At 43.0% G+C, this 14,356-nt stretch overlaps 2 protein-coding genes across 4 annotated transcripts in view; both read right to left on the bottom strand.

The window, feature by feature from the left end:
- The window catches only part of LOC118387888 (chondroitin sulfate N-acetylgalactosaminyltransferase 1-like), a 46,415-nt gene extending 41,414 nt beyond the window's left edge, over nt 1-5,001 (bottom strand). For 2 of the 3 annotated variants that reach the window (XM_035776704.2, XM_035776703.2), the window contains exon 1: nt 4,733-4,988. The gene's annotated coding sequence lies outside the window, so the exon portion shown is untranslated. Of the gene's footprint in view, nt 1-4,732 lie in introns of all 3 variants that reach the window. The other variant, XM_035776705.2, reaches the window with a different exon arrangement.
- Nucleotides 5,002-10,110: 5,109 nt separating this feature from the next.
- LOC118387887 (nucleoredoxin-like protein 2) lies at nt 10,111-11,469 on the bottom strand. The gene is made up of 2 exons (XM_035776701.2): nt 10,928-11,469; nt 10,111-10,566 (listed from the first exon to the last, which is right to left on the bottom strand). The coding sequence occupies exons 1-2, from the start codon at nt 11,227-11,229 to the stop codon at nt 10,395-10,397; spliced, it is 474 nt and encodes a 157-aa protein (XP_035632594.1). The 5' UTR covers nt 11,230-11,469; the 3' UTR covers nt 10,111-10,394.
- Between the last annotated feature and the right edge of the window lie 2,887 nt (nt 11,470-14,356).

Raw genomic sequence — 14,356 nt, 5'->3', positions numbered from 1 at the left:
AATATAGCAATCCATGGCTACATGACTTACTGTCTGTAGGAGTGAATTATATTCTTGAACAGCGTGGTGTACCTAATAAACTGGCGATTAAGTGTATATCAGTGGACTGTACTTCAGAGAGAGGATGACTGACACCTGATCTGTGTAACATGAGCTAAACGTCACATCAGCACCACCAGCAGGCCAGTAGAGGACTAACTAGTGAATATTTCACACAGTAAACAACAGAACATCTCTAACAGATGGACATTGGACTCACACACAGATGCAGACATATAATGTATTGTTGTATTAAGCATCTCACTAAGGTAAATCATACCCTCCTAAACAGAAAGTTAAGTGGACAACATACACTACATGGCTCGTTGAACATCTCATTCCAAAATCATGGCCATTAATATAGAGTTGGTCCTCCCTTTGCTGCTACAACAGCCTCCACACTTCTGGGAAGGCTTTCCACTAGATGTTGGAACATTGCTGCAGGGACTTGCTTCCATTCAGCCACAAGAGCATTAGCGAGGTCGGGCATTGATGTTGGGTGATTAGGCTTGGCTCGCAGTCGGAGTTCCAATTCATCCCAAAAGTGTTCGATTGGGTTGAGGTCAGGGCTCTGTGCAGGCCAGTCAAGTTCTTCTAGACCAATCTCGACAAACCATTTCTGTATGGACTTCACTTTGTGCACGGGGGCATTGCCATGCTGAAACAGGAAAGGGCCTTCCCCAAACTGTGACACAAGGTTGGAAGCATAGAATCGTCTAGAATGTCATTGTATGCTGTAGCTTTAAGATTTACCTTCACTGGAATTAAGGGGCCTAGCCCGAACAATGAAAAACAGCCCCAGACCATTATTCCTCCTCCGCCAAAACTTTACAGTTGCCACCGTGAATTCTCCTGGCATCCGCCAAACCCAGATTCGTCCGTTGGCTGCCAGATGGTGAAGCGTGATTCATCACTCCAGAGAACACATTTCCACTGCTCCATAGTCCAATAGTGATGAGCTTTACACCATTCCAGCTGACACTTGGTGTCACACAGCCAGGAGTGGTGGGTGTGGAATCAAGCGCAGAGAGCAGAGGATAATGGGGGAAACCAAACTTTATTACGGTATCCAAAAGTAACGTCAAAACCAACAGGCGAAAACAAATATGTCCAACCCAAAACTTAGCTCCAAACAGTCAGTGAACATAACACGCAACCAACCTAGACTAACAGAGAACAAGCCCGCACAAAAGCAGGCGGGCCTAACAGGCTTAAATAGTCCTGAACCAAAACTCAAACAAGAAACAGGTGCAACCAATAAGACATAACAAACAGAAAAGGGGATCGGTGGCAGCTAGTAGACCGGCGACGACGACCGCCGAGCGCCTCCCGAACAGGCAGGGGGGCCACCTTCGATAGAAGTCGTGACACTTGGCATTGCGCATGGGGATCTTAGGCTTGTGTGCGGCTGCTCGGCCATAGAAACCCATTTCAGGAAGCTCCCGATGAACAGATCTTGTGCTGACGTCCAGAGGCTTCACAATAACACAATAACAGCACTTGACCGGGGCAGCTCTAGCAGGGCATAAATCTGACAAACTGACTTGTTGGAAAGGCAGCATCCTATGACGGTGCCACATTGAAAGTTGAAAGTCACTGAGGTCTTCAGTGCGGACCATTTCACTGCCCGTGTTTGTCTATGGAGATTGCATAGCGGTGTGCTCGATTTTATACACCCGTCAGAAACAGATTTGGCTGAAATAGCCAAATCCACAATTTTTAAGGGGTGTCCAAATACTTTTGGCCATGTAGTGTATGTTTGGCAAGTGACTACTAGTCATTTCACTGCTACAGCGTGGGGTCTGACACTACTAAGGAAAATAGAATGTGGCTGATTTTTGACTGCCAGTGCTCATAGTTAAAATATTTGACTAAATCATTCATAAAAAACTAATTTCAAATCAATCCCAGTTGGGTTTTTCATGGTTTAGAAAACAACAGGATTTTTTATGGACAAATATTTTAGCAGTGAGGGACTTAACCCAAACTTTCCTGACTAAAATCAAGAGGTTGAATTGTAAGAGAGCAGAATTGCAGCTACAGGCTATAGGAGATCTGATGTTGTGACGTGGTTAATCTATGGTGAAACAACCCAAATACTGACACTTTAGTCTCTCACGACTTTAATATTTTACTGCTAATCTCCCCAATTGTCATCAGAATTTATGTACAGCCCACCCGCCCACAAGAGGTGGGTGGGCTGGCTGGATGAGTGTGTATGTACAGTGCCTGTCACGTTACAGCCATATTAAAAAAATCTTATTTTTCCCTCAACAATCTACACACAATACCCCATAAAGACTAAGGAAAAACTGTTTTTTTAGAAATGCTTGTAAATTTATTAAAAATAAAAAACATAAATACCTTATTTATGTAAGTATTCAGACCATTTGAAATAGAGCTACGACGTATCCTGTTTCCATTGATCATCCTTGAGATGTTTCTACAACTTGATTGGAGTCCACCTGTGATTGGACATCATTTGAAAAGGCACACACCTGTCTATATAAGGTCCCACAGTTGACAGTGCATGTCAGAGCAAAAACCAAGCCATGAGGTCGAAGGAATTGTGTGTAGAGCTCAGAAACAAGATTGTGTCAGGGCACAAATTTTGGGAAGGGTACCAAAACATTTATGCAGCATTGAAGGTCCCCAAGAACACAGTGGCCTCCAACATTCTTAAATAGAAGAAGTTTGGAATCATCAAGACTCTTCCTAGAGCTGGCCGCCTGGCCAAACTGAGAAATCGTGGGATAAGGGCCTTGGTCAGGGAAGTGACCAAGAACCTGATGGTCACTCTCAAAGAGCTCCAGAGTTCCTCTGAGGAGATGGGAGAACCTTCCAGAAGGACAACCATCTCTGCAGCACTCCACCAATTAGGCCTTTATGGTAGAGCGGCCAGGCGGAAGCAACTTCTCAGTAAAAGGCACACGACAGCCCGCTTGATGTTTGCTAAAAAGGTACCTAAAGGAGTCTCAGACCATGAGAAACAAGATTCTCTGGTCTGATGAAACCAAGATTGAACTCTTTGGCCTGAATGCCAAGCGTCATGTCTGGAACAAACCTGGCATCATCCCTACGGTGGAGCATGGTGGTGGCAGCATCATACTGTGGGGATGTTTTTCAGTGGCAGGGACTGGGAGACTAGTCAGGATCGAGGAAAAGATTAACGGAGCAAAGTACAGAGAGATCCTTGATGAAAACCTGCACCAGAGCAGATCTCAGACTGGGGCAAAGGTTCACCTACCAACAGGACAATGACCCTAAGCACACAGCCAAGACAACGCAGGAGTGGCTTTGGGACAAGTCTCTGAATGTCCTTGAGTGGCCCAGCCAGAGCCTGGACTTAAACCCGATCGAATATCTCTGGAGAGACCTGAAAATAGCTATGCAGCGAGGCTCCCCAGCCAACCTGACAAAGTTTGAGAGGATCTGCAGAGAGAATGGGAGAAACTCTCCAAAACAGGCATGCCAAGCTTCTAGCATCATACCCAAGAAGACTCAAGGCTGTAATCACTGCCAACGGTGCATTAACAAAGTACTGAGTAAAAGGTCTGAACACTTATGTAAATGTGATTAAAAAAAAGTTTTTATACATTTGTCAAATGTTAAAAACCTTTTTCCGCTCTGTCATTATGGGGTATCGTGTGTAGAGGATGAGAAAACAAACACAAAAATCTATTTTAGAATGAGGCTGTAACGTAACCTAATGTGGAAATAGTGAAGGGGTCTGAATACTTTCCGAATGCACTGAATGTGTGTGGGTGCATGACTGCGCACAAAACTAATTTAAATCATGATCTCTCCCTGTTCAGTTATTGATTTACACTTCATCACTCTCTCCCCATGTGTGTGTGTGTGTGTGTGTGTGTGTGTGTGTGTGTGTGTGTGTGTGTGTGTGAGAGAGAGAGAGGGGAGAGAGAGAGAGAGAGAGAGAGAGGGAGAGAGAAAGGGATGGAGAAAGAGAGAACTAATAGGTAACCTGTGGTACCATTGACAGTTTCTAGTCACACAAGAAAAGGTAGGAGCGTTGCAACATAATGCCTCTAAGTCAGAGTGCCCGTCTGTCTCTCCCACAGAAGAGAACGTGTCATTCTGATGTCTATTAACATGAGAGAACCGTGCACACCGCTCCTCTTCACTAAACCCCTTCCATTCTATCCCCAATAGCTTACTGCTGGAGAAGTGAGAGTAGGATACTGTCTCATCTCATTCCAACACTACCCTCTTTCATCTCATTAGACACAATCCCATTTCCACTCCAGGCTATCCATATTCTATTAGTCCATTCTCTTCTCAATATTATCTTGCCCTCCCATCGTTTAAAAAAAACATCCCACTATCCTGTCCCAATGAATAAGGCACCATTATTCAAGTCTCCTCTCTTTACACACACACACACACACACACACACGCACACGCCAAAAAAATTTACAAATTGAAATGAAATGGCTGAACTGACTAGTTAAAATCGAAACAATTTCCTCACCAAATCTTACACTAAAGTAAAGAGACTCTAAACGTCCTAATGTGAACAGTTAATTGTGTGTACATGGCAACATGTGCTCACATCAACCGCAACTCTCAAACAATAGCCAACCAATGGCAAAGTGTACCCTACTTACCCACAGCATCGCAATCCCACGCTTTAGACAGACAATATTTAACAATAATCCTTGTAATCTCTACGTACCTTTCCGTTTCATTCATCCATTTCTCTTAATTCCAGCGGAGGGGTTCGCTGAAGCGCACGGTGCGGTACCCAAACCTGGACCGGTCTTCGAGCTCCTGAGTCCGTGAACACGAGCCTAAAGAGTGTGTATGTGTGTGTGTGTATGTATACTCTGACAGGAACAGGATCCGCGAGTCCGCCCCGGTGATTCCTCCGCCTCTCCTCTCGCAACTCACATAATGGATGTGTCGTTACCTGATTCAGCATGCCATTAGCATAAGAAACACTACTGGCTTTCATACCAGCCGGGTCTCATAGACTAAACTTAACATAGTAAACATAAATCCGGTACACTTAAATTAGTGTGATAAAGTAAGTTTGAGTCAGAGTGGATGGGTAGGCATACAACCTGAATGTCTAGCAACCCAAAGGTTGTGGGTTCAAATGTCATCGCAGACAACTTTAGCATTTTAACAAATTAGCCATTTTTCAACTACTTAGTACTTTTTCTCTATTTTGTATGTTAGCTAACCCTTGCCCTATTGTACGTTTTGCAAATTTGTGACATATAATATGAATTGTAATTCATAACATATCATAGAACAGCCCAGCCTCACATCCAATTCGCGCATATATGTACAAAATGTATTTCAGCAGATTTAGTGCGTTTTTGTGCATTTTTGTGTGGTTCAATTCGTTTCGAAAATACACTAATTTATGTGCTACTTAATTCGTGCGAAAAGACACGAATTTAACCAGTAGGCACACAAGCCTTTGCAACAACCATATACGCGACTATACCTTACCCTAACCTTAACCCTAACCGTTCTACTAACTATACCTAACCCTAACTCCAACTGGACCTAACCCTAACCCCCACCCTATGGACAGACGACTCTTTAACCCAACCAATGGGTCAATCTACAAGTGGGCAACCATCGGGCCCACAACTTTGGCCAGCCGCGCCCGGACCCCTCCGGCCTACGCGCATATGTGTGGAGTGCACCCCCCCTTCCCCCCTCCGGTTTCCACGTGTCAGAGATGGAAGTGGATCAACCGACTCAAAACTAGAAACCAAACTCCTAGGTTGCACTATGCTTTCCACATCCGTTGACAAGCGGACCTAGACATCATGACCACACCACTCGATATGGACACATGGCAACCAACGGAGGACCAAACCTGCATAAGGTGTGCAACTCAAGGCATTTTGCCTGATCCTACATCGAGTTTAAGAACAAAAATTAAATATAAACTATCGCGTCTATATGGTTGTTGAAAAGGCTTGTGTGTAGCCTACTGGTTAAATTTGTGTCTTTTCGCACAAATTAAGAAGCACATAAATTTGTGTCTTTTCTCACAAATTAAGCCAGAAAAACGCACAAAAATGCACAAAATTATAGCTGAAATGCATTTTGTACATATATGCACGAATTGATTGTAAGACTGTGTTGCATGGAAATGGGTGAAGGACATCCACAAATTAAAACATAGGCCAACCACACAAAACGTAACATATCATACTAAATTCAGTATCTCGGATATACTTACAGAATAATACGAAATTCTCTGAGACCAGGTTGTTCATACACAGCCCAGCAAGAAAGTAGTCTTATTTGATTGAATCTCTAAATGCATTAGACATGTGGATCTGGATTTGTCTATGCACAATTTCAGTTGCGTAACTTGTGCTATATTTTATTTGGTCTGGCCCTGAAATAGACATGACAATCCCATGTGAAGAAATCGGGGAGATGAGAGTTGAGATACGCCCCTGACACACAAGCATGCTATAAAGCGCTCCACACTCGATTCTGTCCTTTGATCTAGTATGAACAAGTAAAACTGTGGTGGTGAAATGTCAAACGTAGGCCAACTGTTCTTGGCTAAAATGCATGTGGAGATAAATCAAGATCAATTTGATGGATAAAAGCCTAATTATTTTTGCTCCCAACATCAGGTCCATTATTTTCGGTAATATGAGTCTCTTGTCAGTTAAGGAAAGGAAGTACTGAGGTCCTCCTGTTGCAACTCTGTTCTGTTGACAATGCGGTTTAGAAGAAGAGCTGAGCAGCGGTATGAAAACCACATCCGGTGCTACAAAATAGTGGTTTATTCATCAGGGCTGCACTCACGACTCACACAATCCCACTGGCTGTGTCTCGAAGCACACTGAGAACCGGTCACAGAGCAGTGGTTGCGGTCAGACAGTTCATTTGGATACTTGGGAAGTCTGACTCAAGCAAATCAAATCAAATGTTATTGGTCACATACACATATTTAGCAGATATTATTGCGGGTGTAGCAAAATAATTGTGTTCCTAGATCCAATAGTGCAGTAGTATTTAAAAGTATTCACAACAATACACACAAATCTAACATTAAAATAATGGAATTATTTATATAATAATATAACTATATAATATTAGATTGAGCAATGTCGGAGTGACACTGGCTAAAATACAGTCAAATAGAATACAGTATATACATATGAGATGAGTAAAGCAGTAAGTCTATGTATATAGGGCAGCAGCCGGTGCAGGGTTGCGTAACAGTGTGGAAGCCGGGTGGAAGCCGGCTAGTGGTGGCTATTTAACAGACGGATGGCCTTGAGATAGAAGCTGTTTTTCAGTCTCTCAGTCCCAGCTTTGATGCACCTGTGCTGACCTCGCCTTCTGGATGATAGCGTGGTGAACAGGCTGTGGCTCGCTCGGGTGGTTGATGTCCATGATGATATTTTTGGCCTTCCTGTGACATTGGGGCTGTAGGTGTCCTGGAGGGCAGGTAGTTTGTCCCCGGTGATGCGTTGGGCAGACTGCACCACCCTTTGGAGAACCCTGCGGTTGCGGGCGGTGCAGTTGCCATACCAGGTGGTGATCCAGCCCGATAGGATGCTCTCAATTGTGCATATATAAAATCTGTGAGGCTTTTGGGGGCAAGCCAAATTTCTTCAGCCTCCTGAGGTTGAAGAGGCGCTGTCGCGCATTCTTCACCACACTGTCTGTGTGGGTGGAACATTTCAGATCGTCAGTGATATGTATGCCGAGGAACTTGAAGCTTTCCACTTTCTTCACTGCGGTCCAGTCAATGTGGATAGGTGCATAGGTGCGTGCTCCCTCTGCTGTTTCCTGAAGTTCACGATCAGGTCCTTTGTTTTGTTGATGTTGAGTTAGAGGTTCTTTTCCTGGCACCACTCTCCCAGGGTCCTCATCTCCTCCCTGTAGGCTGTCTCGTCATTTTTGATAATCAAGCCTACTTATGTTGTGTCATCTGAAAACGTCATGATTGAGTTTAAGGTATGCGTGGCCATGCAGTCATGGGTGAACAGGTAGTACAGGAGGGGGCTGAGCACGCACCCTTATGGGGCCTGTGTTGAGGATCAGCAAAATGGAGGTGTTTTGTCTTACTTTCACCACCTGGGGGCGGCCCGCCAGAAAGTCCAGGATCCAGTTTCAGAGGGCCGCGTTCAGACCCAGGGACCTGAGCTGAGAGGGTACTATGGTGTTGAATGTTGAGCTATAGTCAATGAAGAGCATTCTTACATAGATTCCTCTGGTCCAGATGGGATCGGGCAATGGGCAATGGGCAATGGGCAATGTGCAGTGTGACTGCGATTACGTTGTCTGTGGATCTATTGGGGGGGGGGATTGACGTGGGTCTAGGGTGTCACGTTAGAGGTGATATGATCCTTAACTAGCCTCTCATTGTCAGTAAGAATTTGTTCTTAACTGACTTGCCTACTTAAGTAAAGGTTAAATAAAAAACATTAAGAAGCAAAAGAAAGCCTCTCAAACCACTTCATGATGACAGAAGTGAGTGCTACAGGGCAATAGCCATTTAGCTCAGTTACCTTTGCTTTCTTGGGTACAGGAATAATGGTTGACATCTTGAAGCAAGTGGGGACAGCAGACTGGGACAGAGAGAGATTGAATATGTCCGTAAACACTCCAGCCAGCCGGTCTGCGCATACTCTTGGGGAAGGCGCAAGTGAGTGTGTGCCATGCATTCAAGCAGTGTAAACTGGTCAAACAGCCGAAGGGGTTTTAGTTTGCTCTCTGGGGAAAGTGATATATCATGGTCCCATCAAGAAGAGCTAACCAATATCGTATATTGTCCGTTTTGTCTAGCATCGGAGGGACTCTTCGCCTCATACCTGGTAAGACTATAGCTTCTCGGAAACCTACATGAGCAAACTATGGCCTCTGTCGAGAGGTCTTGACCTATATGGCACAGGTTTGAGCTAGCCCCGTAATCATACGCTCACTAGTTCAAGCCTCTTTAATGACTAAATTGACGGCAGCTCGCTACAGTTACATAGAGCAGCTGTCAGACCGGTGAACAAGGTTGAAAGGTAGCTCTGATCACCTGTTGCCTACCTTGACAAATGAAAAAAACTTTAATCAAAGCCCAAATAGACATTTTCATGGTCAAGACGATGACCTAAAGGCACTTCAGTTGAGTAAGGACGGCACGTTTCTTCCACAGATCGACATAATTCCCCATTATTGCAAAATATTCAACCGAAGACCGAATGGCCCACTAAGCACTATATAGGCAGTATTTCAGTCAGACCATAATGTAATCGGAGGGGAGGAGCTTACTTAGCAAGGGCTATGCCAATGTCGTTTTGAGAGATTTGTTTAACACAAAATTCCTCCAATTTGTAAAGCTTCATTTACTTCAAAGAGTCAAATTCAGCTTAACATTTGGTCAAATCCCCCTCAAACTATAGTTTCCCTGTTTCCCTGTCCCCTGCAATAGAAACTCTCTTAAAATGTTATTTTAAAAGGGCATTGTTTCCAATAAATGTTCTCTCAAAATAAGGTTGAAAAACATACAACCTAGGAGGCAATGAGAGGTAGTGCTGTTTCAAACAATCTTTAGCTGAGGATGTACTCTCATAGGTGAGTCTATGGCGACATCTTGAGGTTATTAAGTGAACTTGCCATAAAATCCCTGAAATAAAGTGCAAAGATATTAGCATTACCTTACCTCGGTTTACAGTCATCAAGAGGACATTTTTCAATTCACGTACATCAACATGATTTGTCATGATAGAATCTCTGGAGCCTGCTTTGCATGATTACAAGAAGGCCCTTAGGTAACCTTAAAAACAATCAAATCTACAGAGACTGGGATGTGTGCTGAGTGACTAGACTATCATAATCAAAGTTGAGGAGCTTGCCAATTTACAAGTAAAACAAAATGATGCTTAAATGCAAAGAGGTGCAAAGGCAATGAGGAGTGACACTCAGGTGTATTAGCCAAGGTGGAAATACTATCCTATGGGCTTTCCTAGAAGCATACTAATGGCACACTGGGGAATGACAGTGACATGAATGTTCCATACATAACACAACAACACAAGACTCCACAGTCAACAATAACTACACTGTAAACAGACAGCAAAGGATTTAATTAGTGTGCATTTTAAGTCATATAAAACAAAATATAAAAATAGCCGAACACCTCAAAATATGTATTCTGAAAATATAAGCCACTCATGTCTGTTCATTGTTTCTATTGCAGCTGGTATTATAAAAGCCTATTTAAGAAGGAAAAAAAGCCCTATTTTGTTGTAGTGCAGAAGTTTAGTATTGCCACTATTGTTCAAAAATTATTGTTTTTATAAGTCAGAAGAAGGAAGGTGCTCTATAATGTAGAACTATGTACTCTAGAATGTCTATAAAGCTTTAAAGTTCTGGAACACTTCGGCCACCTCCAACCAGCTCCTGAAGCAGGCTAGTCCCTGGTCCCGGATCTGTTTCCTTCCCTTGTCTGTGATTACGTCTCCATTCTCCTTCACAATCACCAGCTTTGGGACCGCTGTGATATTGAATCTCTTCTTTAAATCACTGGAGGGAAAGTGGAAGAGCACAGGGCATAATCATGACTTTATAACTCTATGGATTATACCATACAAAATACAGGTCCCAATCGAGCAGAGGAATACAGTAGGCTAGCCTTCCTGAGCTCCAATCACTTGTCTCATCAGGCAGGTAGAGACATTGCCCTATTTTTAAACCTAATCCCTCAAAGGGTGACCCATAAACCTCTTACAAAGCCTGTTGCTTACAATCTCTGTACTATGGCTCGACAGTGGAGGAAAGTATATAGGCCTAAGACCAGTTCAACCATGTTTATCAATACTATCCCTTTCCAATAACTCAAATGGGAATAGGCTACATGAAAGATGAGACAGTCATAAGAATTTACTGTTTGTATTGATCCGTCCAAGGCAGGGCCAGCCAATCTCCGTGCATGTCATGATAATACTCCACCATATCATCACTCGACTTGTCAGAAGATATGAAAACGATTTCTAGCTGTGCAGGTGGTTCGCTCTCCTCGACAAGTTCCGTGTAAAAATCGCATAGAATAGGGGTGAAATCTCGACAAGGCGGGCACCAGCCGGCAGAAAAATATATTCCCACGACTTTATTCCTGAGAGCTTCTTCTGGGTCTATAAGATCCCCTTCTTTATTGAGGAGAGTTTTCCCAACAAATACCTCCACCATGGTCGGGTCAGTGAACACGCGCAACAGTAACGAACTAGGCAACTGTAGCCAAAACCAGTTCAGGACGGTCACCGTTGCAGCTTTACTCGCCGTGAACCGTTACTTTGAAGCAAGACGCTTAATCACTCGTCCAAGTACAACACGGGCATAGTTTTCAGTGTTCAACCACTATTTGAATCACTTTACTCCCAGTCATAACCTGGTCATAACAAACTGTACTCACTGCTGTGTGGCGCTTGCTGATGTTGGTTGGCTTAAAAAAAACGGTCAATTTGATTGACATCTCGTGAGGCCAATCAGTGTCCTCCGTCCTCTACAGAACTATTTAAAGGTGCAATCTGTAATATTAACACAATACAAATAGCCTCATGAATATTACAGACTATCAATTAGACTAGTCTGTCATCCTAAAAGGAGAGAAACCACGACAAGAGAGACCAACATACAACTTCACATAAAGTTTTAATTTGTTCAAATGTTATATGGATACTTACATAATAATTATATAAAAAGTATATGTTTTTAAATGTGTGTACATTCAAATAAAATTAACTATCTACATTCTTCAGAACAATAAAAGATGATGCGGTCAATAGAAGCCAAGTAGACAACAACGAACATGAAGAATCAACTATACATTACATGTATCTGCAACCAGCCAATTGCACTGTATTTTACAAAGTTATTAAAGAGCAACATCATCCAAAAGGCCAATATTAAATCATATCGTTTTTATTTTTTTTTAAACACAATTAAGTGTAACTGAGAGATGAAAACCCTAATTATATATATTGAACAAAAATATAACGCAACATGTAAAGTGTTGATCCCATGTTTCATGAGCTGAAATAAAATATCCCAGAAATGTTCTATACGCACAAAAAAGCGTATTCCTATAAAATTGTGTGCACAAATTTGTTTACATCCCTGTTACTGAGCATTTCTCATTTGCCAAGTTAATCCATCCACCTGACAGGTGTGGCATTTCAAAAAGCTGATTAAACAGAATTATCATTACACAGGTGCACCTTGTGCTGGGGACAATAAAAGTCCACTCTAAAATGTGCAGTTTTATCACACAACACAATGCCACAATTGTCTCAAGTTTTAAGGTGGTGTGCAATTGGTAAGCTAACTGCAGGTATGTCCACCAGAGCTGCTGCCAGAAAATGTAATGTCCATTGCTCTACCACTGTCTTTTTAGAAAATTTGGCAGTACATTCAACCTGCCTCACAACTGCAGACTATGTGTAACCACACCAGCCCAGGACCTCCACATCAGGCTTGTTCATGTCGGATCGTCTGAGGAGTATTTCTGTCTCTAAAAAAGTCCCTTTGTGGGGAAAAAACAATCTGATTGGCTGGGCCCTGGCTCCCCAGTTGGTGGGCCTGGCTCCCAAGTGGGTATGCCTGGCTCCCAAGTTGGTAGGACTATGCCCTCCCAGGCCCATCCATGGCTGTGCCCCTACCCAGTCATGTGAAATCCATAGATTAGGGCCTAATGAATGTATTCATATTGACTGGTTTCCTTACATGAACAGTAACTCAGTAAAAGCTTTTAAATTGTTGCATGTTGCGTTTATATTTTTCGTTCAGTGTATTCACTACATGCCAGAAAGTATGTGGACACCGGCTCATCGAACATCTCATTCAAAAATCATGGGCATTAATATGAAGTTGGTCCTCCTTTGCTGCTATAACAGCCTCCACTCTTCTGGGAAGGCTTTCCACTAGATGTTGCATTGCTGTAGGGACTTGCTTCCATTCAGCCACAAGAACATTAGTGTGGTCGTAGTCGGCATTCCAATTCATCCCAAAGGTGTTCATTAAGGTTGAGGTCATGGCTCTGTGCAGGCCAGTCAAGTTCTTCCACACGGATCTCGACAAACCATTTCTGTATGAACCTCGCTTTGTGCACGGGGGCATTGCCATGCTGGTACAGGAAAGGGCCTTCCCCAAACTGTTGCCACAAAGTTGGAAGCACAGCATCGTCTACAATGTCATTGAATGCTGTACCATTAAAATGTCCCTTTACTGGAACTAATGGGCCTAGCCCAAACCATGACCATTATTCCCCATCCACCAAACTTTACAGTTGGCACTATGCATTCGGGCAGGTTGCGTTCTCCTGGCATCCGCCAAAGCCAGGTTTCTCCGTCAGACTGCCAGATGGTGAAGCGTGATTAGTTTCTCCAGAGAATGCGTTTCCACTGAGACCAATGGCGGCGAGCTTTACACCACTCCAGCCAACGCTTGGCATTGCGCATGGTTATCTTAGGCTTGTGTGAGGCTGTTCAGCCATGGAAATCCATTTCATGAAGCTCCTAACAAACAGTTATTGTGTTGACGTTGCTTCCAGAGGCAGTTTGGAACTTGGTAGTGAGTGTTGCAACCGAGGACAGACGTTCTTTATGTGCATCAACACTCGGCAGTCCCACTCTGTGAGCTTGTCTGGCCTACCACTTCACGGCTGAGCCGTTGTTGCTCCTAAACTTTTCCAATTCACAATAACAGCACTTACAGTTGACAGGGGCAGCTCTTGCATGGCCAGAATTTGACAAACTGACTTAGAAATGTGGCATCACATGACAGTAACACATTTAAAGTCACTGAGCTCTTCAGTATGGGCCATTCTACTGCCAATGTTTGTCTATGGAGATTGCATTGCTTTGTGCTCTATTTTTTCCCCCATGTCAGCAACCTGTGTGGATTAAATAGGTGAATCCACTAATTTGAAGGGGTGTCCACATACTTTTGTAGTGTATTTTTCTGAAAAATGTCTATGTACATTATTTATTCCTCGGATATGTAACTAAGATGTGCTACCTACCTTATACATCCACACACATGCATACACTTACACACCATATATATATATAAACATTTCCCCACCCCTACCAATTTCATAAGGCCTTTTTCTTTGAGTTCATATTTTCCTTGTGGCACTCAAAAGAGATACATATAAATAATTATTTTGGACAACATCAGTTTGGTATGTGAAAGACATAATCCCTCAAATACTGTGTAACACCACCACCCTGTGGCCATTATGTAGTCACCACATACAACACATACAGCAGGGTAAAAAATTGAATACAAAAAAATGACTGTTTTTCTTTAGAAATGC

Source organism: Oncorhynchus keta, chromosome 9, assembly GCF_023373465.1.
Source record: "Oncorhynchus keta strain PuntledgeMale-10-30-2019 chromosome 9, Oket_V2, whole genome shotgun sequence".
Lineage (NCBI taxonomy): Eukaryota > Metazoa > Chordata > Actinopteri > Salmoniformes > Salmonidae > Oncorhynchus > Oncorhynchus keta.
The sequence above is the reverse complement of the archived record's forward strand: the minus strand, read 5'-3'. Positions and strand labels throughout refer to the sequence as shown.

Coding starts and splice junctions, on each gene's coding strand:
- LOC118387887 (XM_035776701.2), bottom strand. CDS start 11,229: ATGGTGGAGGTATTTGTTGGGAAAACTCTCCTCAATAAAGAAGGGGAT. Junction 10,567..10,927: donor TGGACGGATCAATACAAACA/GTAAATTCTTAT, acceptor CTTTCCCTCCAG/TGATTTAAAGAAGAGATTCA.